We start from the raw sequence: 26,341 nt of genomic DNA, 5'->3' as shown, positions 1-26,341 counted from the left end.
TTCAGCATGAATTAAGATGTCACTCTTCTTTCCAGCTTCCTAAAGATGTATGGCTTGGATGTCACTAGAACAGTATGTTTCTTTTTAAAGCTTTGACTTTTACACAATAATCCTACTTCTGAGCTTTTACCCTTTTTTTTTTTTTTTTGGTCCAGGTACCTAGACTTTACAAAGAGACGAGGCCATCAATGGCCTTCTGTTACAATAACATTAATTTTTGATTTCAGGTATTGAACTGAAACACCTTTGCCTGGAATATATGACGCCCTGGTTGTCGAATCTGGTCCGATTCTGTAAGCACAATGATGATGCTAAACGCCAGCGAGTCACAGCTATTCTTGATAAGCTTATAACGATGACAATAAATGAGAAACAGATGTATCCTTCCATTCAAGCAAAGATATGGGGGAGTCTTGGACAGGTACTGACTGCATAAATTCATTATTCCTTTAACAGCAAAGCGTAAATGAGATTATAGGTTAGAATCCACTAACCCCTCCCCCCTTTCCTTTTTGTCGTATGATTGCCCGGGTGTCAATGGACCACTTGCCTTGAATGGTCCTTAACAATCTCTTCCACCTTGTATTGAGTTGTGACACTCTGGTCTGGTCTACATTACAGAGTTAGGTCAGCGTAAGATGCCTTCACTACAGTGTTGCTCCCGCTGATGTAAGTCACCCGCTACACCGACCTAATAACTCCATTTCCACGAGAGGCGTAGCACTTAGGTTGATGTAATTAGGTCAATGCAGTGTTGGTGTAGATACTGCGTTGACTGTTCCAGCTGTCAGCCCCTTGTGGCTCCACCACCTGGAGCTCCAATTGTCAGTGCAGCACAATGCCACACACTGATAATTAAATCTGTGCAAGCGCTCCTATTGAGGACGCGCACCACCGACAGAAGGCGCTAGTGTGGACATGCCAAACTGCAGTGGCTGTACATCAATGTAACCTAAGTCGACTTAATTTGGTAGTGTGGACTTGCCCGAAGTGTCTACACTTACATTTTACTCCCCCCAATTTAACTACCCCACTATGCCGACTTAATAACTCCACCTCAGCGCGCGGCATAGAGTCAAGTTCAATGTCGCTGGGGTGACGCAATGTCAGTGTAGACGCTGCATTGCTTATGTCGACTGTTACTGGCTTTCAGAAGCCATCCCATAATGCCCCACACTAACAATGCAATTGATACAAGCGATCCTGATGAGGATGTGTACTGCCGACACAAGGAGCAAAGTGTAGACACGCACAAGTGATGTAATTACTGCGGCAGCTATATGCCACTGTAAGTTCGGTCAAGTTAATTTTGTAGTTTGACGTGGCCTCTGAGTACCTTTCCCAGACCAGCAGAAGAGATCTGTGTAACTTGAAAGTTTCTCTTTCACCAGCAGAAGTTTGTCTAATAAAGATATTACCTCACCCACCTTGTCTCTTTAATATGGGACAAACACGGCTACAACACTGCAAACAGGCATTTTACAGTCATTTAATATTCGTGCCAAAACAGTTTTCTTCTTCTAACAGCACTTCAGTACATTAACCATGTATGTAGATCGCAGCACACACAACTTCTTATGAAGTTTCCTATTAACATTAAATATTGAGCTCTGGCTTTTAATAACACATTCCTGGCTTCTACAGAAACCTGAAAATTCAGGAAGTATCTTTGTATGCAGTGTTGTTGTAGCCCAGACCTGAAGAAGAGCTCTGGATAAGCTTGAAAGCTTGTCTCTCTCACCAACAGAAGTTGGTCCAATAAAAGATCTTCTCACCCACATTGTCTCAGGAAACAGCTTTGGCATTCCTGTTATAACCATAATAGTTGCATGGATACTTCAAGCATAAAAGCTCCTTGTTTAAACCACCAACATTGAACATGTTCCATAATATGTTAATATAGTCAAATAGTATGACAGCCCCTCTCCCCAATGGCCTCTAACCTAATTATGAATTAAGCTCAGAAGTCTGTTCCCAGAAGACAAAAGTTGGAGGAGAGGAAAAATGGCTTTCAGAGTTATGCCATTAATAAGGAAAGTTTCAACTAAAAAAACTAGCTTCACTCGCTGTCAGAATGTCTGCTTGTTTGCTTGACTGACTATTGACCTCCTGCTGGCTGACATGAACTCCTTTTAGTTACATTCCTTCCCTCTTTCCCCTTTTCATGCTCTTCTTTAGTCCTGTCACCACATGATGTTGCAACAGTGTGTCCAAATTACTTTGAGACACATGGTAACTGCCACCAAAATTGGTTAGTTGCCTCTCCTGTTTGATCAACTTCAGTCACTAAAAATCAGTATAATTTGCAACCCTGGACCATTACAGTCAGAGTGTCATTTATATGATGCCATCTCCAAGATGAAAGTCAATTATCAGGCAGACATGTAGAATGTGGAATTAAAGGGTGAAATCTTGGCTTCTTTGAAGTCGGTGGGAGTCTTGCCATTGAATTCTATGGAGCCAGGTTTTTATCCAAGTTCTTAGATGATGAAAACTACAATGGATTGAAACCAGCAGTCAAACACTGTCTGTGGCCTAATTCAATCGTTAGTACTAATTTGTCTGGATAGTTAAGGAGAAACATCCTCTGCATTGCTGACTTGTATATCTGTATTAAATACGTAGCTTTCTCACAACCTAAAAATTCTTGCAAGATATCAGTACCGTTTTAATGATAGCTAAGATCATGTCTGGCTAATATTTTAGGCAATACCTTACATAAACAATAAGATCTCTTCTTGCTTTTTAAAAAGAAAACAGATTTACTATACCTTAAAAATCCCAGTGCGTAGTTTCCAAATTGTTGCTCTAAATAATACTTATCTAACATCTTAGATTCAAATAGCAACTAGAAAATGATGCAAACTAAGTCCTCACAATCTAATATACAGCTGTGAAGCGCGCACACACTTAAAATTTATATTTATAATAAAACTATGTGGGGTTCTTCTTAATTCAGATGCAACAACGTAAACATTTGTTGAAAAATCACTGAAACTGGTGCTGTAATTTTCACCACATACATACAGTCAAGTAATAGAACTAAGGGGTCACTTGTCTAGCAGGCTGCTTAATTCAGATTGTTACACCTGAATTTCATGTACCTGACATTAACAAGCAAATGATTACTTATTTTCTCCAATAGATAACAGATCTACTTGATGTAGTGCTGGACAGTTTCATCAAAACCAGTGCCACAGGGGGCTTGGGATCCATAAAAGCTGAGGTTATGGCAGACACAGCTGTAGCTCTGGCTTCTGGAAATGTGAAATTGGTTTCAAGCAAAGTGAGTGTTTCCATTCCTTAACTTACCTTTAAGTCAGTCAATAATTTGACACCGCTCTAAACAGTGGTACAATAGTATTTTAATATGTGTTCTTAATAGAAACATTGTAAAGTTTAATTGTAATAGTGTTTGAGTGAAACTTTGAGCCCTGTTTTTGCTTTAACTAAAAGAAAATGTTTGCTCCCTTTCAGGTAATAGGGAGGATGTGCAAAATAATCGACAAGACTTGTCTGTCTCCAACTCCTACATTAGAGCAACACCTGATGTGGGATGATATTGCCATTCTAGCACGTTACATGCTGATGCTCTCCTTTAACAATTCTCTTGATGTGGCAGCACATCTCCCCTACCTCTTCCATGTAGTTACTTTGTTGGTGGCCACTGGTCCTCTTTCCCTTAGAGCTTCCACCCATGGCCTGGTCATCAACATCATTCATTCTCTGTGCACTTGTTCACAACTTCACTTTAGCGGTAAGTTCTTACAAAATATTATATTAAGTTGATCACTCAGTAGTTTACTTTGCTTTAGCAAATGTCTCCTTGACCTGTTCCCATCCCATTCTCCCCCACCGTCATTTCTATGAAGCTACTGTATCTGAGGGCAGGCCTACACTACAGGGTTAAGTTGACCTAAGTTACGCAACTCCAGCTATGTGAATAACGTAGCAGGAGTCGACTTACCTTAGCTCAACTTACCTTATGAATCTCGTTCTGGTGGAGTACCAGAGTCGATGGGAGAGTTATCGGCGGTCAATTTAGCGGGTCTTCACTAGACCCACTAAATTGACTCCCAGTGGATCGATCACCACATCCTGGATCCACGGTAAGTGGAGACAATCCCTGAGACCACAGGTGGCACTGCGGTGATGTATTTTCAGACCATTAGTAAAGGTGAACTCTAGTTCAGTACTAGATCATGGCTGAGCTTTCTTGTGCTTGAGCCAGTAGGACCAATGGCTACAGTGGAGTGGAGTGGTAGAAACTTGTCACCTGCAATGGTCATACATTAGGAGAACTTACAATAAGAGAATATTTCCAACTCATTTAATGATAGTTAATTATAGGATAACAATTGTTTTGTTGTGTACAAAATAGTAATAGGGTGGCTGAGATGGATAGTTGAAACAAAAGTGAGTCATTTAATCAGCTTCTGCTATTCATTGTGAATATTTGTGAGCGATAAAGATTAATCTTCTGTAACACTAAAGTTTTGTTTCTCTTCTGGGGTTTTGAAAGTGCTGTGTTGCTGTTCTTCAGCTTTGCGAGAGATTGCCGCATGGGTGTATGGCTAGAATGAATAAGAATTGGGCTAAAAACTGATTAGCTGATTTAGGGCAGGTCTTTAATGTAAATAATGACTAAAGGGAGTGGCTTGTTCGGAAAAGGGGTGATGTGGAGACATTATCGACAAGAATTTTCATGATGTAGATGAAGAGGAAACTGTGTCTGTGCTCTAATTGGCTGAAATTCTTCTGTTGAATAGATGTATAGAATACCAGGTAACCAAAATGTCTCTTGTGTAAGACAATTGTGACACTAAAAGAGGATACCTTACTTGCTATTATATTTTTGCTGTTTTTCAATGATCCCAAGATAAAACAGTGAGAACCAGTAGAGTTAAAACCCACTAGCAAATACATCTTCATAGCTTCTTATTACAAAAGTGCAGGTATGAAAGCATGTTAAAGGAACCTTAGAACTTACAATATTTTGCACATATATATATATATATATAGTGCCATTATCCAAGAATCTGAAAGCGTGTTGTATATACTAAGGATTAAGCCTCACAACTGCCCAGAGATATAGATAGGTATCTCTAGTTTACTGATGTGTAAACTGAGGCGTAATGAAGTTAAAAGCCAGATTTACAAAAGTGTTGAGACCCCACAACATGGATTTGCAAATTGCTCAGCTTCCATTTCGGCTTTAAAATGAAGTGACCAGATTTTCAAAAATGCTCAGAACCTTACAGCTCCCATTCAAAAAACCGGGGCCTAAATAACCAGACTAGAACTCAGCAGCACTACCTCCCAATACCAGGTGTTCTCTACACTTTTCATTCTGTGGCCCACCTCAGAGAGAGATCTTATGGAACCATCTCCCCCAGCCAAATTCCCTACTGCTTGTTTTTTCAAACTATTTAATTCTCCTGACCACATTTTGAGAATCAGTATACTGGGCCACGCATGCAGTGGCATAAATACAGGCCGATAGCATGTAAAACAGTATTCAAATGGGCAGAACCGTACACAATGTATGTCTTCTCCCCCCCTACCCCCATCCCCCCCCAAGTGAAGGTGGTCCACTTCCTAGAATACATGCTTACACCTTAAAAATGGGCTTTGGGTCTTGAAAGTACTTTTTGAAAGGTGGGTTGGGATTCAATATATTAAATGTAACTTGTAAATTCTTAATTAACAGAGGAGACGAAGCAAGTTTTGAGACTCAGCTTGACAGAGTTCTCGCTGCCCAAGTTTTATTTGCTGTTTGGAATCAGCAAAGTGAAATCAGCAGCTGTCATAGCATTCCGATCCAGTTATCGGGATAGGTCATTCTCTCCTGGTTCATACGAGAGGGAGACTTTTGCACTGACTTCCCTGGAAACAGTTACTGAAGCTTTGCTGGAGATCATGGAGGTACGGTTTGTAAGACAATGAGAAACTAACTAAAACCATGAGATATAACATAGTAGTATTGTATATACTATCATGCAGGCAAGCCGCATAAGAGGATGTCGGCTTCCTGACTAGGCTTAGTACTAAGTGCTTAAATAAGGAATAGCTCTCTAAGAACTAAAAGCAGATACGTATTTTAAATAGGTGCTTTTGCTTAGGGTTACATGTATTCAATATCTCTTTTTTTTTTTTTTTTTTTTTTTAAGGCTTGTATGAGAGATATTCCAACATGCAAGTGGCTGGACCAGTGGACAGACCTAGCACAAAAGTATGTTGTGAGTCACAGAAACATAACCTATAACTGCATGTGTAGTAGATGTGTAACTCTTGATTTTTTTTCGCTACGCAAGCATATGGAAACAAACTTGTTTAAGACAACTCACTTCTATTTCTCACAGGTTTGCATTCCAATATAATCCATCTCTGCAACCAAGAGCACTTGTCGTCTTTGGCTGTATCAGTAAACGAGTGTCACATGGGCAAATAAAACAAATAATCCGAATTCTTAGCAAGGTATATGGTTCTTCGTTTTTCTTGATGTAAATCATAGAATAGCTCCTTTAACAGCCAAATAATTTTGTCTCGCGATTAAATTTTGGATTCAGCAGAATTTAATGACTGACAAGTTTTAGGGTGAATTCTTATGCAAAACGAGGAATTGATTCATAATTGAAAATCCAGTTTTTGTAGCCAAACCTTTTCTGACCAGAATAAATTTGGTGGTACTGAATTTGAGTTCTCTTTAGTAATTTTACCCAGTGCTGCTGCTCATACAAAAAAATGGTATGGCTGGGTAATTTATCGCTAACTGAACTTCGAGCATTGCATTGAGGTTGAATCTAAGAGCTCAGTACTTAGCTGCATCTGCATAACTATGAAGGAAGTTATACATTTAATAGCTGTTAAAAGCAAATAAAGTAACTTAGAGAATTTGAATAGAGTGCCTATCATTTATGCAAGTGAAATATTTTAAAACTATGCAGTTAGCTTGGTAATGGTGTCCATGATACCAAACAAGATCATAAAGCTGTGTTTAATAGCAGGTGACCAGCGTACCAGAAAAATTAGTTTCCCTTGAGCATTTTGTTGTTCTACTCAAGTTTCGTAGACATAAAATTTAGGTGAACAGTATCTGAAATATCAGGACTACTTAATTCCTCTGATATAATAGCTCCACTGATCCTTAAAATAACAGTACAGCACCTTAAATTTTATATGCACCATGAAACGTTTTCTCGGTTTGTAATCCTCACTGACAATACTTCAGAATCCTTTAAAAACAAGTTTAAACTTTTTCAAAACTAAATCAAAACTGCTGTTAATTATTGGTTAGAACTTTGGTCTTTAAAACCTGTTTTTAATAAAAATTATGTTTTTTCCATTTTTCCAAAAAGGGACTTGAGAGCTGTTTAAAAGGTCCTGATAATTACAACAGCCAAGTTCTTATAGAAGCCACAGTTATCGCACTAACCAAGCTGCAGCCACTTCTTAATAAGGTAAATAACACTGATAAAACTATTAATCTGTTCTGTAAATGAAAACTATAAACGTGTTTCACCTCAAAAATATGAATCCAAATTGTGACCTTCATCTCTGGCAATCTTCCTGTTCCTTTACTGTAAAAGTAATTCCTGCTCAAAGGGAAATCAAAAATGTCACCGCTTTGTATTTGAGACCCTCTCTGCAAAAAATTTGGAAAAGCTGAGCTTGCATGTGATTGTCTGGTGAAGCAGAATTATGATCCAAAGCCACGGCAAGGTTTGAAAGAAGTTATTTCATGATCTTCTCTCCTGAGCTCTTCAGCTTTTTTGGCATTCCAATCTGTAACTGCTGGCACAGGTCTGCTGGTTCATCATAAAAGCTAATCTCATTTGACTTGAAATGTTCCAGGGATGAAGTTCATGACTTCGTCAGCCCAGCAGTTTGCGTACAATTATGAATCTCTGTAAAATTTCCTTGCAGCGTTGTATTGCACATGCTGTCAAAGGGACACAGTAAATTTGAAAGTGGGGTGAAGCTCTTGAAGCTGGGTATTACTGGAAAAGGGTGGCTCTGTAAAGTCTCAGAGGGTCCTCTGGCACCTTTAAGACTAACAGAAGTATTGGGAGCATAAGCTTTCGTGGGTAAGAACCTCACTTCTACAGATGCAAGAAGTAAAGTCTCTTCTGCTTGCAACTGATCTTGTAAATTTGTTCTCAAGAGAAACTAACTTTCCACCAATTTTCTTGTTAGATGCATTTGGCAGGCGTGTTAGTGTAATGTTCATTTTCCAAACACATCAAAGAATTTAAGTAAATATTAGTGATCTGTCTGAAGGATCTTCTGGTGATTTTATCATTTGATATTTCATCTTTATCTTGGTAACTTTATTTCATATTCGCAGCGTTGTCTGCTGAGCCAACTGAATGGCATTATGTAGGGTTTAGAATTAACAGTGAGTTGTAGGAATTAGTTGTGCTTTTAGTACATTATTTTCAGGTTCAGTTTTATGTTGATATGTCACACTTACATTTTAGTACAGAAGTTTGAGTATTTATTGTAAAGACAATGAAGGCCACGAAGCCTTTGGAAGTTCTGTTTCATTTCACTCGAAGTCTAATAGTTTGACTCTACCTCAGTAAAATATAAAGGTAGAGACTTTGGACCCTGGTCCTGCAAGTATCTCTGGTAATGTCATGCACAGAGGATAAGAACTGGATCCCCAGTATGTTTGTCATTTATAAGGAAGACATCATCTTCATAAAAACCGTGTTGAATGCTCGCTTGCCCAGCATGCCAATCTGATTGGGCATGTAATGACCCGACTAATTTGGCCACAGCATTATGGTCACATCTTTTGGAATCTAGACTTGGCATTGAACGCAAACATCGCTTCCCAGATTGGTGGAATGAAGGTGCAATACTGATTTGAAATGTGTGTGATTTGAAAGAATGGAATGAATGGAGAGGCAGCAGTCACAAAGAATGATCCTTGTGACTGATTCTTCTGTGGTACTTAGAAGAAGAATACAACTGCTTGAGGAATATAGATGGTGCTTATGTGGACTGTCAGTTTTGTCTTTAATGTGGTTGAGGAGAGAGCCCCATATGCAGATAACAGACCACCACCAATCAAGGATAGCTTAAGAATGCATGAAATAAACAAGATTACCAGGATACATTTTGTCCTGTTTTATTCATTTCCAGAAACGGTTTTGAAATTAAAATCACTGCAATCTTTTCCCTTAGGACTCTCCTATGCACAAGGCCCTCTTTTGGGTGGCAATGGCAGTGCTGCAGCTAGATGAAGTTAACCTTTATTCAGCAGGTACAGCACTACTTGAACAAAATCTACATACCTTAGATGGTCTTCGGGTATTCAATGACAAGGTAAGTGATACACCCGCTAGTAAACTGTGTGAGCAACCTTTAATGTACTGTGCATTCTTATCTTTGAAAGCAAACAAATCTGTGTGTATACCTCCTTGTGGAACAAAATAGTTGAGTGAAGAGAATTGGTGTCCAGTACTCCGACTTGCAAGGAAATTAATATTCCAACATTTAAGAGTCCTCATGTAAACCTCCTTATAAAAGCTCTCTTACTAACGTTGATTCCAGTTGAACCTGAAATTCTACTGCAGGGTAAAAAAATACTGAACAAAGCTGAATACATTTTGGGCTCTTCTCCCACTTCTCCTTAAATGTTTAACCTAATCTTTGACATGTCGAGAGAGCACAATCACAGCAAATTCATTCTCACACCTCCAGAAAGAAAGAAAAAAAAAAAAAGGAAAAACGTCCAAATTTATAACTTGTAATATTGCTTGGAATCCACCCAGACTGACAGAGCACAGAAATATCAACATTACACATACGGATTTTATTTACATATTTTATTGCAAGTTTCTAACTACTTTGGATTTCTGTAATTTTTTACCAAAAATTTAGTGGTATGAATAATCTGCAGCTGAATACCATCAGACACTGTTTTTCCTTAACAGAGCCCAGAAGAAGTATTTATGGAAATCAGGAGACCTTTGGAATGGCACTGCAAACAGATGGATCATTTTGTTGGACTCAACTTTAACTCTAACTTTAATTTTGCACTAGTAGGACATCTTCTAAAAGGTAGGAATAGAAAATTTGTTGTGCTTGTTTTCATGTCATATTCTAAGTTAGTTTAGAAGCATAACTAAGTCCAAGAACGAATAAAGGGTGAAATCCTGTCCCCATTGAAATCAATGGCAAAACTCTCATTCACTTAAATGGCATCAGGATTTCACGTTGTGCGCTGTGAACTGTCACTGGAGGTATGGCTTTATTTCTATTTGTTGTTTTGTGGTACTTTCTGTAAAAGTGCTTTCTCTTTATCTGTCAGGCTTGACTCCACTTCAGGCTTACTGCATATTATATAGGTGGTCATAATGGGACAAGAATTTAAATAAATATGTAGAATATCTGCCTGGACACTTGCAGTGTTCTGGTCTTTGGGAGGGGGCAGAAAAATAATCGTTTTAGTGTATGTTCATCATTCACTAATTTTGTGCTTTCTTACTCTATATATGAAGGGTTCTGAGAAATATCTCACTGAAAAATATTGGTAAAAGCATTATAATAAATATGCATTAAAATATTAAAAACTAAATACCCAATACTTGATTTCTTCATAACCTTGTTCCCTAGGATACAGGCATCCCTCTCCTACCATCGTAGCAAGGACAGTAAGGATTTTACACACACTACTAGCTCTGGTTAACAAACATAGGAATTGTGACAAGTTCGAGGTGAATACCCAGAGTGTGGCTTATCTGGCAGGTAAAAAAGAACTACTAACCTTCTGCCTAATCAAAAGGTGTGGAAATTCTTGGCCTTAGGTCGATAAAATATTAAAAAGCTATTTAAAGAAAACTTTGTCAGAGAACAACGGGGCTGTTCAGAAAATTAGTCTGAAAGGTTAAATCAGTGAAGGGAATGCTAACAAAGTTGGTAAAGTCAGCATGTGGGAGTACCTAGTGACATATCTGTTTCAAAATTCTCCCACAGGTTGGAGAGAGTTTCTAAAATGTAAATATTTAAATGCTTGCGTTAAAAAATAAAGCAGTCAAGAGTTCTAGCAGCCTAGCAAGAATGAACAATGTGGAGGGGAAATATTTAAATAAAATTTTAGTTGTAAACTTACAGGGGACTGTTATGAAAAATAATTTAACTACTTTAAAATTATTTCAAAAACCTTCCTTATCCTTCAATTGACTTTAAGCATTTTAGTGAGAAATAATTGCAGCTTCCAATGGATTTGTGTATGTGCTAAGTAAAAAATTAAAATCCATGGAGTACTGCGTAGACTTCTGAAAATGTTGCTGTCTTTGAAAACTTGTTCGCTTTCTTTGGATTTTTAGCTTTGCTGACAGTGTCTGAGGAAGTTCGAAGTCGCTGCAGCCTAAAACATAGGAAGTCTCTCTTGCTGACAGAGGTTTCAATGGAAAATGTTCCTATGGATACATATCCCATACATCACAGTGACACCAGCTGTAGGTCAGTCTCTCTCTCACTATATTTAAACTACAGCAGTTGTGCGAACCTCAGTGAATACTTTGGGAAGAAAGCTGTACCTTTTGCAGGTTATTTAAAGGTAACATGTAATATGTTAAAAACTAGAACCAGCATTAAGAAGGGCTGCTTAAAGATCAACTGTGCATTAAGGGTTCAAGGCCTATGCACTACTTAAACACTATATGCTTAAGTGAGACTTAAGTGGTGTCTAGGGCTTATGCTAGCCTCTCTGCATAGGGCTGAAGTTTACCCTAAATCTTGTTTCAACAGTTTTAAAAACATAATCATCTTTATTTTTCTCCTTTAGTAGCTCTGTAAAATAGCTACCTAGTGATCCCCTACTTCCTCCTTTAGCTGAGATTCCAGCATGCAGTAGCTGGTAACATCAGTATTGTTTATGAACAGTGAAATCGTAGTATAGGAGGTCTGCATGTAAGTGGAAAAGCAAGCCTGGTTTTATGAAATCCTGAGCGTATTTCTAGAATTAGCATTTTTATAAAGCAAGATCTAAAAACCTTATAGATCAGCTGATTATTGAACAGGGCCTTCCCCTTTCCTTATAAGTTGGCTTCCTTACATTGGGTAATTTTCTTATTTGTTTTTACCATTTCAGTAATATAATCACACAGGGTGCTGCATTTCACTGATAAATTTACAGAATTTTGCAACCAAAGTGGTTACTATATAAACAATTCCAGCTGACAGCTTTAACTATTATTATTATTATTTATTATAAAATTCAAATACTTAGAGGGTTTATAACCAAATATGTGCAACTTTTGGTTTTTAAAAATTAAATTCCTCCACACTGTCAGGACACTAAAGGAAAACCAACCGTGGTCCTCTCCAAAGGGGTCAGACAGACATCTTGCTGCCAATTACCCCACCGTGGGACAGATTAGCCCACGGACACGAAAATCCATGAGCTTGGATATGGGACAGCCTTCACAAGCCAACACTAAAAAGCTACTAGGTAAGTAAAACACTAGGTTTACTAGTTTGTTACAACAGTCTTTAAAAAGCTAAAACAGAGAAAATGTTTTTGGGTGAACATAACGTATTTATTTGACATTTTTAAAATGGGCCTGTCCTTTCTTCTAGTGACATACATAACATCTACACAATACAAATTGGACCAACCTCCACAATTAAAATCCCTCCAAACTAAGACTCTCCCCTCTCCCTGCTTAAAGAAGTCTTTAATAATAATAAAAAAAAAGGCTTTGCAGTGAAACATGACGGTCTCCCTGTTGAGCCTTCTAATAAGGGCTCCAGTTAGTAGCAGCGGTTAAGCAGTTGGTGGTGTGAGCACAGGACCAGTGGAAACTTATTTGAGACCACAAGACTCATTTAATATAGAGGCCACCAAGCAATCAGCAGATAGTAACAACTTTCAGATACTTCCAACGAATGTCGGGTTTGAATTGGCAATCTACAAGTCCATAGCCTATTACCTCTGACCTGAGCTGTTCTTTAAGCCATCTTTATCCTTCCTGTATTCTGAGATTGTGTAGGGCTGCTGCAAATCCCTTTTGCCAGCTCTACATCAGCCAGAGATGTCCTTAGAGAGCAGTTTCCGTTCTCTTTATGGCTAATTTACACTGTGAAGTAGCATAAAGGGGCCTTAGTCTAATTGAGAATCAGGCTCATAGAACTCAGTATCACACAGCATGTAGGGGGAATGCCATGAAACGTGATTTTGGCCTCAACGTGTTACTTAGCAGTTCCTTAAGGGGCAGAATATCCTGGAATTCATGATTTCAACTTGTCTGCAGGAGAGAGAGGGGTGGGGAAGGATTGTGGCATAATGAGGGAGTACTCTGGTTAACTGGGAGTGATGACTAAGGCTAAGATTATGTCACGGAGGTGGCGGAAGTCACGGAACCAGTGACTTCCAGCGACCCCTGTGACATTGGAGACCCTGCAGCCTCCTAGTCTCCACGGGACCCCCAGAGCTGCGCAGCCGCTGCTTATGGCAGGGATCCCCCCCTGCAGTGGCTCAGCCACCATGAGCAGCCAGGGCCCCCCCGCAGCTCCCAACCACTGGCGGCGGCAGAGGGACCCCAGAGTTGCTCAGCAGCCACAGGTGGGGGGACCCCCCACAGCTCCCCAGCCACTGCCACTGGCGGGGGCCCCCCTTGCAGCTGCTCAGTCGCTGCGAGGAGCAGCCCCCGCCCCAGACGCCAACAGCAGACACACCCCGAAATTGCTCAGTGGCCTGGGACAGGAGGCCCCCCCCATCCCCAGCCCCCACCCCTCCGACAGCTCCCCAGACTCTACTGCTGGCAGGGACCTCCCCGCAGAGCAGTGGGGGACCTCTCCCATCCACTGGACAATGGGGTCCCTGCAGCTCCCAGCCGACTGCTATGGGGATGAGGGGGGAGAGCCAGGGTGCTGGACCTTCCTCCCTCCCCATTTTGTCAGGGATGTTTTTAGTAAAAGTCAGGGACAGGTCACAGCTTCTGTAATTTTTTGTTTATTGCCCGTAACCAGTCCGTGACTTACTAAAAATATCCATGACAAAATCATAGCCTTGGTGGGGATATCGAAGTATTGGAGAGTACCTGGTGTGTCCAAGTTTCCTGCCTTGGCCAGCTAGACCACTACAGCGAGCTGCATGCTTCTGTTTCCTTCTCAAGAGTGGATCAAGGACTTGGAATAACTATACTGGCCACGTCATTTAGGATTATATTGCTTTTTAGAGCTTTGTGGAGGCCTGCACAATACCCACATCTTGTTTACCACAAACCAGTGCTGTTCAACCTCTCACCTTTCATAAGCACTAAAATATACACACTGAGTGAGAGGGAGTAGTGACCCTGATAGTGACTCGGGTTCCAGTAATAAGGCATTTGAATATTTACTAAATGGGAGACACTGTAGTATGCTGACGAGGAAAGAAAGTGGCACACACTCGGCACCTGAGCCATAAATATCATTTTTAAAATTGGCTGCTAAACTGGTGTATATTGTGTTAGCCAAGCGTTTCAAAAGATGTGACAGTAATATCCCAGGAACTAGTGTGACCATATCTAGAGCTAATGTATCCACAAGTGAAGATTGTTTTAGAACACCAGCAGGACAAAGGCTACAGAGGTCCTGCTCGTGCAGGGATGTACTTTGCTGTTCCATAGGAAAGATATCCGTGTAACAGAGGATGACGAGACCACTTCTCCCAGTGGTGTTGTCCATATGTCCTTGGTAGTGTAATGCCTTCACAGCAAAAAACATTCAGTACCTTACTATTCAGATACACAGAGAATATCCACCCTGGTTTACTGATTTAATTTCTTGATAATTTTTTTTTAGGTACAAGGAAAAGTTTTGACCACTTGATATCAGACACAAAGGCTCCTAAAAGGCAAGAAATCGAATCTGGGATTACCACACCCCCCAAAATGAGGAGAGTAGCTGAAAATGATTATGACATGGGTGAGAAGAAAGACTAACACTTTTAGACTGTTCCTAGTAATAAATGCAGCGCATGCACATGAAAAGGATTATTTCTAAATTCAGTGTTCATTTATTTAGGGTACAACAAGGCAATAGATATGCATTTCTCTTAACAAAACAAGCCACCTAGAAAGTCCTCAACCTTTTGCAATACTGGCAATTGAATCTCCAATCACTACAATTGAACAAAGTTAATACGGAGACCTAGAATAAAAGGCAGCCAAAAATAAACATTGCATAGCAGAAAGAGAGCAGATTATACCCTTTATATTTTTATCAGCCCTGAATGCAGGGTTTTTACAAAGGAACCAGTGGCCTCATGGATAGAGCACTGGACTGGTACTCAGGAAGCCTGGGTTCTGTCACTCATCTATTGAGTGACTTTGGGCAAGTCACTTCACCTTCCTGTCCCTCCATTTCCCCTTCTGTGAAATGGGATATTGTTCTTTACCTACTGATGAAAAGTATTATGGTATTATTATTATTATTATTATTACAACAAACATGCTTTTTCATAACATACAAGTCATTAAGTTGTGGATAACACAAAGCTGCTTCATAGGAGTTGTAGGTGGCTGAATTTGATGGGATGGTATATAATTCTTTGTTTTTTAATTATTGTGCTCTGGCTGAGTAAATTTTTTTTTTTTCTGGCAGAAACCCAGAGAATATCACCCCAACAACACCCACACCTTCGGAAAGTTTCTGTGTCTGAGTCTAATGTCCTCCTGGATGAAGAGGTCCTTACTGATCCAAAAATTCAAGCCCTGCTGCTTACTGTTCTTGTAAGCACACTTTCCCCATATTATGCTCTATTTTTTAATGCACTATATCTTTAAAACCAGCATGTATGTTTCACTGCAATCCTAGTAGGGCTTGATTGATCAGGGTCTGTCCCTGATGTGTAAAAGGCATTCTATTTTGCCCCACTAATGTCTAGGATGTCCAAGAGAATTACTTTTTAAAATGCTTATTTAATATCCATAAACAGGCAAATATTTAATGTTCACATTTATGCACTGTTTTGCAGAGTACATCAAATTATTATCTCACTTTTTCACAGGTGATAAGAATCACAAAACAAATGATAATGCTACAATGTGTGCATTATATATAATTTTTTTAAATCTTAAATTGCTGGAACTAGATTAATTTGAGTTTTAAACTTATCTGAGCCCAGTGGTTGAGGGTTGCAGTATAAATTACTTTAAATGTTCTCCCAGCCTGCTCCAACGCAGTTCCCATCACTGCCATCCTCTGAAAAGACATTCAAGAATGTTTAATCTGAATTTTTGTTCTTACTGAAACTCTTTGAAGTTTGAGTACATTTCTAAAACTTTCATTTTTTGAAAACTGGTGGGGCAGTCTTTGTTGAAAACATTTCTCACCAAAAGAGGGAAATGTATTGACCAAAATTGTTGCTGTTTTTTTTTTATTTTGACCAACTCCGTTCATTGTCAGTCTCCTGTGTGCACATGAAATACAGCTCTACCTCGATATAACGCTACCCGATATAACACGAATTCGGATATAACGCGGTAAAGCAGTGCTCCGGGGGGGGGGGGGGTGCGCACTTTGGTGGATCAAAGCAAGTTCAATATAACGGGGTTTCACCTATAACGTGGTAAGATTTTTTTGGCTCCCGAGAGCAGCGTTATATCGAGGTAGAGGTGTACTCAAAATGAAAACTGTCCTTTTTAAAAAAAAAAAAAAAAAAAAATCCCTTAATGTGATTATCTATCTTGCTAGTGCTCCTTTTTTGGCAATCAAGTGCTGTTAGTGATGAACTGGTGTCATCCCTCAATGTTTGAAATCCTTGTTACAAAAAAATTAAGCACAAATATTCACCTCCCAAATCAGAGAGATACTGATTTTTGTCCTTTGCATTATGCCAGGCAACATTAGTAAAGTACACTACAGATGAGTTTGACCAACGAATTCTTTACGAGTATTTAGCAGAAGCCAGTGTCGTCTTCCCAAAGGTCTTTCCTGTTGTGTAAGTAATTAAAACTCCGTTTATATAATTTCGTATTAAGCTTGCTGCCTTACACTTGCATAAAATGACTTCGGGAATTGGATGGCGGGGGTTACAAGACATTTTTTACCCTTAGGTTGCTAGTTCAAATTTAACTTAGACTTGTAAGGACTGAAGGCTGTTACCATTGGAAACTATCTAGTGGCCTATGTGAAATGAGTTTGGTGTTTTTGGTGGTAGCGGTGTCCTTAAGACAGAAACCACCCCCACAGTTGGTACTAATAAGTACCATTATTGACAGTTTCCACAGAGAGGCCAAAGGCCATGGAGACTGAATTATGCTCTGCCATAATCCTTCCAAGTCTGAGTTTGGGTGCTTTGGCCTGGCTCTGGATAATCTTGCACTGCTGTTGCCTATGCTGTGCTTCTTCCAGACTTAACACCAAAACCTTCCCCTGCTCATTGCAGCCATTGGTCCAGCAGTTCAATTGTGGTTTATCAGTGTTTGACACTATAAAAAAGAGTTGAAATAAAAATAAAAACGTAGGGGTTGTTTACAGTCCATTAGTGTGTTGTTGCAAAACAAGGGGATACATGTTACCTTTTAGATTTTTTTTTCCCCAGCAGATAAACAGGGTTGTTGTTTTTTTTTTACTGGTGTCCAAGTGTCATCGAAATATCGGGTCCACCTAGCTGAGAGCCAATAACAGCCAGACAGGGATAAGGAGGAGCTGCTCTATTAAGGGGGGTCACTAATAACTTTCACACAAGTGACCTGTCAAAACAAGTTTTCAGAGTGGTAGCCGTGTTAGTATGTATCAGCAAAAAGAATGAGAAGTACTTGTGGCACCTTAGAGACTAACAAATTTATTTGGGCATAAGCTTTTGTGGGTGGGTTTTAGACCACGAAAGCTTATGCCCAGATAAATTTGTTAGTCTCTAAAGTGCCACAAGTACTCCTTGTTCTTTTTGCTGTCAAAACAAGTTATTTAAAGTGCAGCCCAGGTGTACTCCTTCAATATGATTTTGCATACAACATGTTTGTTTAGTTTATCACTGTATTCTTGTCTATGTGCAATCAATACGGTTTAGGAAAGTCAAGCTATTGTAGTGTAACTTGTGTGGACTTCTTAAATTCAGGTCTGCATGTTGTAGAAAGAATATCACCTCCTCCTGTTATAAAATGATGGTCAGCGTCAAAGGAATTTCACAAGTCACCGAAATCAAACTGGCAGTAATTGGCGTCCTTTATGACAGTATCAGGAGTAATACCAAGGATTGAGTAAATCCAGATATTCATTTTACCAGTTAATTATTTCCTTGTAAATAATTCAAATATTTGATTTTGCATGTTTGAGTATTTTGTTAACTGCTAATTAAAGAAAAGGGTTGATGTGTTACATTTTCTATGGGGTTTTCAAAAGCACTGAGGTGACTTAAGGGCATAAGTCCCATTGAAAGTGAATAGTGCTTGTGCTCCTAAATCACTTGGACACTTCTGAAAATTCCATCCCAATCGTTTTGTTTGATAAATGAACCTGCAGTTCAGATCTAACTTTAAGTAACTATATGAACAAAAAGACGACCCTTACTTTTGTATTGTTTAGGCACAATTTATTGGATTCCAAGATCAATACTCTTTTGTCACTGTGCCAAGACCCAAATTTGTTGAATCCAATTCATGGGATTGTTCAGAGTGTTGTCTACCATGAAGAATCTCCACCCCAGTACCAAACTTCTTACCTACAAAGTAAATATCTTTCTGCTTTTTTTAAACTGCTCTACTGTACAATAAATAAATAAAAATGTTTCCATCAGGATTATTGCTGCCCAGAATTTGTTGTGTGGGTTTTTTCTTAATTTCACAAATCTTAATGTAAGAATGTATTCATTTGTAATAAATTACCTATTTTAATGTGAATGTCAAATTCCTTGCTATGACTGCATGTTGCCAGCTGCTTAAGAAAACACTAAATGAAATAGGCTAGAAATTAAAACTCAGTAATCTGTTTCCACTGACCACAGCGAGTGAAGTATAAAATGCAAATACTGGTCAAAAATTGCAAATAATAAATGAGATTTGTAAAATTCTCTTAGATGTAACTATCAAGTGTCTAACTAGTAAATTGCATAAGGTAACATTTTAAAAGCACATAAATCCTGTTTTCAGAGTGACTTAGGCCCTGAAAGTCCATGAGATTTAGGCTCCTAAGTCACTTTTTAAAATGTGACTTAGGCTCCTAAGTCATTTCCCTTGTGGAAATTTTATCCATGCTTAAATGCTTAAGCTGACAGCATCCCTTTTCAATTTGGGGCTTTTGAATTCATTTATTACACTTAAGATGTATATTATATATAAAAAACAAAATTCAGCAGTTGTACTTTTTACATGTTGAACACAAAATTCAATCTATTTTTAGGCATAAAAAATGTCAGGTTTGTCACTGTGAGATCCTTACATAACATTTTGTTCAATATGTAAGCAAATCCAAGTGATGCATCTTGTATACTTTCTAATTAGCTTGGTTTCCTATCAAAATTCTATGAGAAAATGGTTTGTTATAGGGTAGTAATATTCAATTTGTTGTTATAGGTTTTGGATTTAATGGGTTGTGGAGGTTTGCTGGGCCATTCTCTAAGGTAAGAATAGTATAAAAAATGTAAGTTCTTCAGAATCTTGTCTTTATTCTCTATGTGGAGCACCAGGATGCCCTTATGGCACTATATATAAATATAAAAAAATAATGTTGATAAAACAGACTAGCCCACTAGGCAAACTTTTATGTGTAAGGCAGTAACTAGCCCTCTGATAGATCTGATAGATTTGATAAGCAGGTATAAAAACAGATAATTTTACCTACTGTTAAACTATCAAAGTCAGGTAAGGGCAGTCAAGTTGGTAAATAACCCTTTGCAATGCTCTTGTTGTCATTGTTAAGAGGCACTTGACATATGTTGTCATTCAACACATCTTTAGTTCTTTATTAAATGTATTTTGTGGCTTACAGAAATGTGGAAATCAATACAGAAGTAAATTCACAATGATAAATTTCATGTTTTATACTAAACGCAATATTGTCTTAAGTATTGACCACCTGTACGGCAATTTGTTCTGTTGAATCAATGTAACAAGGACCAAATGAGCAGAGATGGGCAGTGGTTGGATATTTAGATTTAAAGGAGCACAGATAATGTTTATAAATCACCACGTTCAGAACTAGACACAGCAGTTCACCTTCTAAAGGAAATTTTGGCATTGGTGCTCCCACTTCATTACTTGCTGCTGCTGCTATCCAGTGGTATGTTCATATCATAACTACAGATTGCCTTTAGTGTATATTAAAATTAATCTGAATATGAGCCTAGATTGCACATGCCCACATAAAATGCTTAAAGACCTAGACAAAAAAAGCAAACTTCAAAGCAAGGTTTGAGGTAAAATTTATGTTGATATTGGTGGAAGTGAAATAGGAACAGATCTTTTTATTTACACAGCAAACACAAATCCCAGACGATGCTGAGCTTATAGTGAAGTTTCTTGATGCCTTGATTGACACCTATTTGCCTGGAATTGATGAGGAAACCAGTGAGGAATCTCTACTGACACCTACATCTCCTTATCCTCCTGCAGTGCAGAGCCAGCTTAGTATTACTGCAAACCTGAACCTTTCTAATTCTATGACCTCACTTGCAACTTCCCAGCATTCCCCAGGTCAGTAAATGTTTTCATATTGCAAATATAGAGGGAACAGACTAAAGCCCCCAAACCAAAAAGTTTCAGTAATACTCCAGAGATGTTAATATAGTAAGTGACATTCCATTCTGAAGCAGAGCTTGATGTTGATTTTGTTGGTCATGAAAATTGTCTTCTGGCCCCGTGAGTGGGACTCAACATTGCCAGATGTTACTTGCATCTCAGTATCGACGTTAAATTTGTTAACGAGGAAAACTTGCAAAATGTCCTAGGGATTCAAGTTTTTCCTGTTAGTGATGCATGCTGAGGAATAACAGCAAGGTGCAGCAGCATGCAGGAAAGAGCTACATTTTATTGTGTCTATATAATATTAGAGCAGTGGATGCTAAAAAGTAAACGTTCACATTCCTGTTGAGATAGCATCCTATTTCATCATGGAAATAACAATATGAGAGTCAAGATAGGAACATGCAAATTAATGCCCCGGGGAAAAAAATCCAAAACATCCGTACTCAGTGGGAGGCAAGCCCTGGAAAGCAGTAATGCTGAACGAGACCTGGGGGTTATAGTGGGGAAACTAAATAGATATGAGTCGGTAATGTAATGTAGTTTAAAAAAAACAAAAACACCAGTGTAGTTTAAGGCTGTACAGGCAACAGCATGATGTCACAGAACAGAGGTGGTAGTCCCGCTGAATAAAAGAACTGATGCTCCCACACCTGAAATACTGTTTCACTTCTGACCACATTACTAAAAAGATACTGGTAAATAGAAGTACCAAAAAGAACTACTACCAAGTGTTAGGAAAGAGCAAATGATGGAGGAATGGAAGACTTTAATATGTATGCTTTGCTATGTGACAACTAAATGGGAGGAAATAAAGCTGCAGATGTTTGCATGCAGGGGGATAAACAGCGAGCAAGGTGAGGAATTATTAAATGCAGTATATGAGGATATGAGTGAGGGGCAGTAGGATGAAATGTTCAAAGAAAACACAGGTTGAATGTAGGGGAAAATTTCTTGATATATTAGGCAGTAGTTTTGGATTACTAACTTACACATCTAGTAAACGTCTTTTCTGCCTCTTAGTGATACCAATACAGTGTATAATTTTGCCCTGTTGTGTTCAAATTGCTACAGCTCTGACACTTTAAAAAAATCATCTGTTTGGTTCCATGCTTATTTTTCTATTCTGGATGCAAGGATTGGTAGTCTCTTGCATGCCTTTAGGTCCAGTACTTGCCTCTGTTTTCTGTCTGGCTTCTATTGGCCCAAAACCAGGGGTCAGTTGCACTCAAGAAATCTAGCCTTCCAGTTCTCCTTTCCGCTCACAGCTGTTGTCCATGTTTCTTTGCATTATGATAAATATTAGGTTTGCAGAAGATAAGGCAGTGTCCTGTAAAGCTGGTTACCAAATGAGTAACATTGAAGTGTATTTAAAATCCTACCACTTCATCACTTAGTTTTGACCTCAATGCAGTCTGTCCAGTGTCTTTGAAGAAGTGGACTCCAATTTTTTAGAACAGGTGAAACACTCTAGTTGATTTAGTGTCTTGAGAAAATTGAGCCAGTTTAGGTAGAAAAATCCATTATCCTCAGGAGAAACTGGCTCATTTCCCAAGTTCTGGCTAAGCCAAGGTGATTTATTTCACTAAATAGCTTTGTCCTGAATGGGAGAAGAGTATTAGTTTTTCAGCGTTGTACCTGTCTATGTTGCTTTATCAATAGCACAGCTCAGCCCTAGGGAGGCTTTTGTTGTCATTGCAGTCTTGTTGCTGTGTCCTTATTATAGATGTTCATGCTGAGGACAAATAATGAGACTTGGGCAGTGAGAAACAAGAATTGGGGTGCAATCAGGTTTATGATCGCAAGGTGTTAAAATTATCAACACTATTTTTCAGTAATGGTTACAGTAGACATTAGTTTTAGAAATCCTTGGAAAAATCAGTTTTTTACATTGCAAGATTTTTTATGTTCCTGTCTTAATTTCTTAAATAAGGTGGTTTTAGCTTTGTTTATAAACATGCAGTAATTTTTGGCAGAAGTATTATAAAGCAATGAATAGTCAAGTGTCAAGTTGGTCGACTTTGTTTAAAACAGAAAACTACATGAAGATCTTAGATGGTCTCAATAGTGTTACTGTGAGTATTTAAAGGGACATAGTTAAGTTAAAAATCAATTTCTTTCTGAAAATTTTGAGCTGACTATAGGTACAGTACAAATAGCACGTAAGCATCCTATTACAGGAAAAAGTTGAGGGAAAATTTTTTCAGTTTAATTTGTATATTTGCCAACACTGTTTGTTTCCCTCTATGGTCAGTTAGCAAGATGGAAACCGACAGACAAATGGGAGTAGGAAAAAAATTAAAGGCATTTAAAAAATAAAATTCAGGACATGCTGGTCAACATCTTAATAGAAAGACCTGTCTTGCGGATACCTCTCGTCACACAATTATGTAACATCTCTGTGACAACTCCAGCAGTTGTTTGCACATAGTAAAGTGATGTTGGGAAAGTATTTGTGTATCCTTAGCTTCTGTACTGCATTGTGTGTTGTGGTGGTCTTTTCAGGAAAAAAAAATTGCCGTGTATGCTTTTGCTCTTCATTTAATCACTTCCCATCTGTTTTGTTTCTCTCAACTAGAAACAAGGAACAAGTCAGCTCCCTGCAAACCACTAGCAAGTGTTCTGCCAACCACACTGGTCAATGGGAGACAGTTTGGGAGAAAACTAATTTTTTAAAAACCCCATTCACTTTTTTTTTTAAAAAAAGGGGGGGGGCGCATTTGGCAGTGTCTGTTCAATGTGTAAATTTATTACATTATATTAATTTTTTTTGTAATAATAAATTAGACTATATAAAATGCAGAGCTAGAGGTTAGTCAGAGCATGCTTTGTGGTCACAAGATTGCTTCATCCAATAGCTTAGCTATCAAGAGTGGTTTAGCGCTGTAGGAGCTAAAAGATATGATATACCTGGAGTTACTGCTACTGAGAGCAGATTTTTCTCAGTGGTCTTACTGCCTTTATATCAGTTTAAGCATTTCGATTTTTCTGCTAGTGTTGAAGAAAGCAAAAGAGAGAAGCTTCAGCCTATAAGGAATTCTATATCTGATTCTTAAATTTCTTTAAAATGTCCAAAACTGATTTGTATTTCTTGGCTTTATTTTATGTGGTGGGCTAGTATTTTAAGTGACTTACTAGACCTCCCACCTGCAAGAAAGTTATTCCGTTAAATTTATCACATAGAAAACTCATTCCTCTGAAAGCTCAGTGGTAAATTTAAGCTTTTTTTGGCAGCTGTTGCTTAATACAGAGGATGATCAGGGATGGTCTTGATATTACTTAGTCCTGCCATGAGTGCAGCGGAGGGGGACTGGGTTGGATGACCTCTCAAGGTCCCTTCCAGTCCTAAGATTCTATGATGCATTTTAATTTTTTTAAACTTATTTTCAGAACTTTTCAAATATATACAGTAAATGAGAGGAATACAGAAGGACACGTCAAGTCATCTATTAAGAACATAGGTATACATTACAATTTACATATAGGCCAATACTTTCGTAATTTACCAGTGATTGAATTTTGGGTACCCAATTTCAGATATCTTGAATGGCTGGTGTTCAGAGATGCTCAAAACCTCTGAAAATCACCCCTTAAAGATATTTCAAGTTTGTCACTTACAAATTAAAGCACCCAAAAACCCTAATAACTAAGAATATCTTACCCCAACTCTTAATTGAAATGTTACTTTGTCTCGTCTCTTCACCTTTTATTTCTTATTCGTGTTTTGCCTCTACTTGAATGTACTCACCCCATTCTGGCAATCGGGTGGAAGGGAGACTTAGAATTAGCGCAGTGGTTCTCCAACTTTCTCATTCTGTGGACCAGTTTGTAAGTCGCAGCCCTTTAGGTTGTACCTCAACCCCCAAATCTTCCACTGCTTGGGCCTGAGCTGCACAGATTCGTACCAGGTTAGCTAAAGGTGTGATGTTAAACTGGTACAACTTTGTATGTAGATCAGACCTTGGTTTTCAAACTGTTCGGTCCTGTTGACCATTTCATTAGCCCACCCTACCACGTCTTTATGCAACTGTGGATGTGGACTAAGTCTTGCGTTCAAATTAACTGTGCCATATTAGAGGCTCAGCTTGTTGGGGAAGTCAGGTCATTGCTATGTGTCTCTCTCACCTTCTGCTATTATCTCAGGAGAGATGAAAGGAAGCAAGGGGTGAGAGAAATGTGGAAGTCAGGTCATTGCTATGTGTCTCTCTCACCTTCTGCTATTATCTCAGGAGAGATGAAAGGAAGCAAGGGGTGAGAGAAATGTTATCCCCAGAATGAAATCAGTAACCCAAGCACACCAGGGTCGGCGATAGAGATGACAACTACGCATGGTCTCTAGAAAGAGGTGAGGTAGCCACAGAAGCTCTAGGATGCACAAGAATTTTATAGTGATCCCATTCAACTAACAAAATCAGCTGTTTTGGTGATGTCCATCTTATCACATCGAATTAATTTAGAGATGACCATTGATTATACAAACAGGTTTTTATTATTATTTTAATAATTACTTTGATTAAGATATTCGCAAATATTAACATTTTTCCATTTCCTGCCTTTGGAAACAAGAGAACTAGGCAAAATCATTGTCTATAAATGTTTTGTGTCTTGTTCTTTTTTCTTGTCCTGGACATTATTCACTTAATGTTTTTTCTTTCATTCTGTGTCCGTGAAGCTTCTCTGCCTTGCTCTAAATCAGCAGTTTTCATGCCGCTTCCTCATCCAGGTACCCTCTACTTTCATCATATTTGCACGAGATACTGCTTGATCTGCATTAGAGGTGGGCTTAAGGCATGAGAAGTAATTTACTAAGCTCTTTAAACACAGGAATGACTCCAGACACAGTACTTGTAAGTAAGCGCAAAGCTGTTGCTTTTCTTGTATTATCTTTAGCTCCTTACTTGACACTTAAAACCCAGCAGGTGGGAATGCAAGCCTTGTCCACAGGAATAAGGCAGGTTTGAGAAGAGAATTGGCACCTAGATACTCCAGTGATGGGCACCCAATGAAGATAATCTACCGCAGATATTAGCAAAGAATAAGGGAGAGAGGCCAAAATGTTTCATTTGAGTTTTTATTAATAGGAAATCAGCTTAAACATCAGTTGTATACCATCAGCACTTGCGCACCAAGAGGAGTTGTTTGGAACCAACTTTTCCAGATTAATTATTGAAGGCCACATGCTGCTTTTTTTGAGAGACAATGTCATTTTGAGGCTTCTGTTCATGTAGGAAGATACAGAAAGAGTTGCAGAGAATGTGTTTTGTGCTCATCCTTATAGACACCTTCCTGTTTTCCTTTATCTTGTGGTTTGCCTGAGCTCTAGGTTGTCTGCACCTGTGTGTGTGGAGTGGCAGGATGAAATAAGCCACAATGGACAGCAGGAGTCAGAATGTAATTGTTTTGAATTTAGAAAATAATCCTTGTGCCTGTAAAATAGTGGGCCTGATTCTCCACTCTCACTAGTGAAATGAAAGGAGAATCTAGTGACTGACAGAATGAGAGGCTGATTCTCATCTGAATGAGACAGAAGACAGTTGGAGGCAGTTGATTAAAATGGCTTGGCAAATTTTTATTCATTCAATAAACAGTCACTTTCTTCCTCCTTTATAATTAGGTTAAAAATTATCTGAAATTCCATTAACATTTTTTTCACTGTCACT

The 26,341-nt window shown here is 38.7% G+C and overlaps 1 protein-coding gene across 4 annotated transcripts in view; it reads left to right on the top strand.

The window, feature by feature from the left end:
* Positions 1-26,341, top strand: part of NF1 (neurofibromin 1) — a 169,783-nt gene that overhangs the window by 131,632 nt on the left and 11,810 nt on the right. For 3 of the 4 annotated variants that reach the window (XM_054008797.1, XM_054008794.1, XM_054008793.1), the window contains 18 exons: positions 228-421; positions 3,146-3,286; positions 3,478-3,757; positions 5,711-5,925; positions 6,171-6,232; positions 6,363-6,477; positions 7,359-7,460; positions 9,193-9,333; positions 9,945-10,071; positions 10,627-10,758; positions 11,340-11,475; positions 12,309-12,466; positions 14,803-14,925; positions 15,604-15,731; positions 16,842-16,942; positions 18,529-18,671; positions 19,515-19,561; positions 20,417-20,633. In XM_054008797.1, coding sequence (XP_053864772.1) covers positions 228-421; positions 3,146-3,286; positions 3,478-3,757; positions 5,711-5,925; positions 6,171-6,232; positions 6,363-6,477; positions 7,359-7,460; positions 9,193-9,333; positions 9,945-10,071; positions 10,627-10,758; positions 11,340-11,475; positions 12,309-12,466; positions 14,803-14,925; positions 15,604-15,731; positions 16,842-16,942; positions 18,529-18,671; positions 19,515-19,561; positions 20,417-20,633 — 2,562 coding nt within the window. Of the gene's footprint in view, positions 1-227; positions 422-3,145; positions 3,287-3,477; positions 3,758-5,710; positions 5,926-6,170; positions 6,233-6,362; positions 6,478-7,358; positions 7,461-9,192; positions 9,334-9,944; positions 10,072-10,626; positions 10,759-11,339; positions 11,476-12,308; positions 12,467-14,802; positions 14,926-15,603; positions 15,732-16,841; positions 16,943-18,528; positions 18,672-19,514; positions 19,562-20,416; positions 20,634-24,071; positions 24,143-26,341 lie in introns of all 4 variants that reach the window. The other variant, XM_054008796.1, reaches the window with a different exon arrangement.

Source organism: Malaclemys terrapin, chromosome 18, assembly GCF_027887155.1.
Source record: "Malaclemys terrapin pileata isolate rMalTer1 chromosome 18, rMalTer1.hap1, whole genome shotgun sequence".
In the NCBI taxonomy this organism is placed as follows: Eukaryota; Metazoa; Chordata; order Testudines; family Emydidae; genus Malaclemys; species Malaclemys terrapin.
Note: the sequence above shows the minus strand (reverse complement) of the source record. Positions and strands in the feature narration are given on the sequence as shown.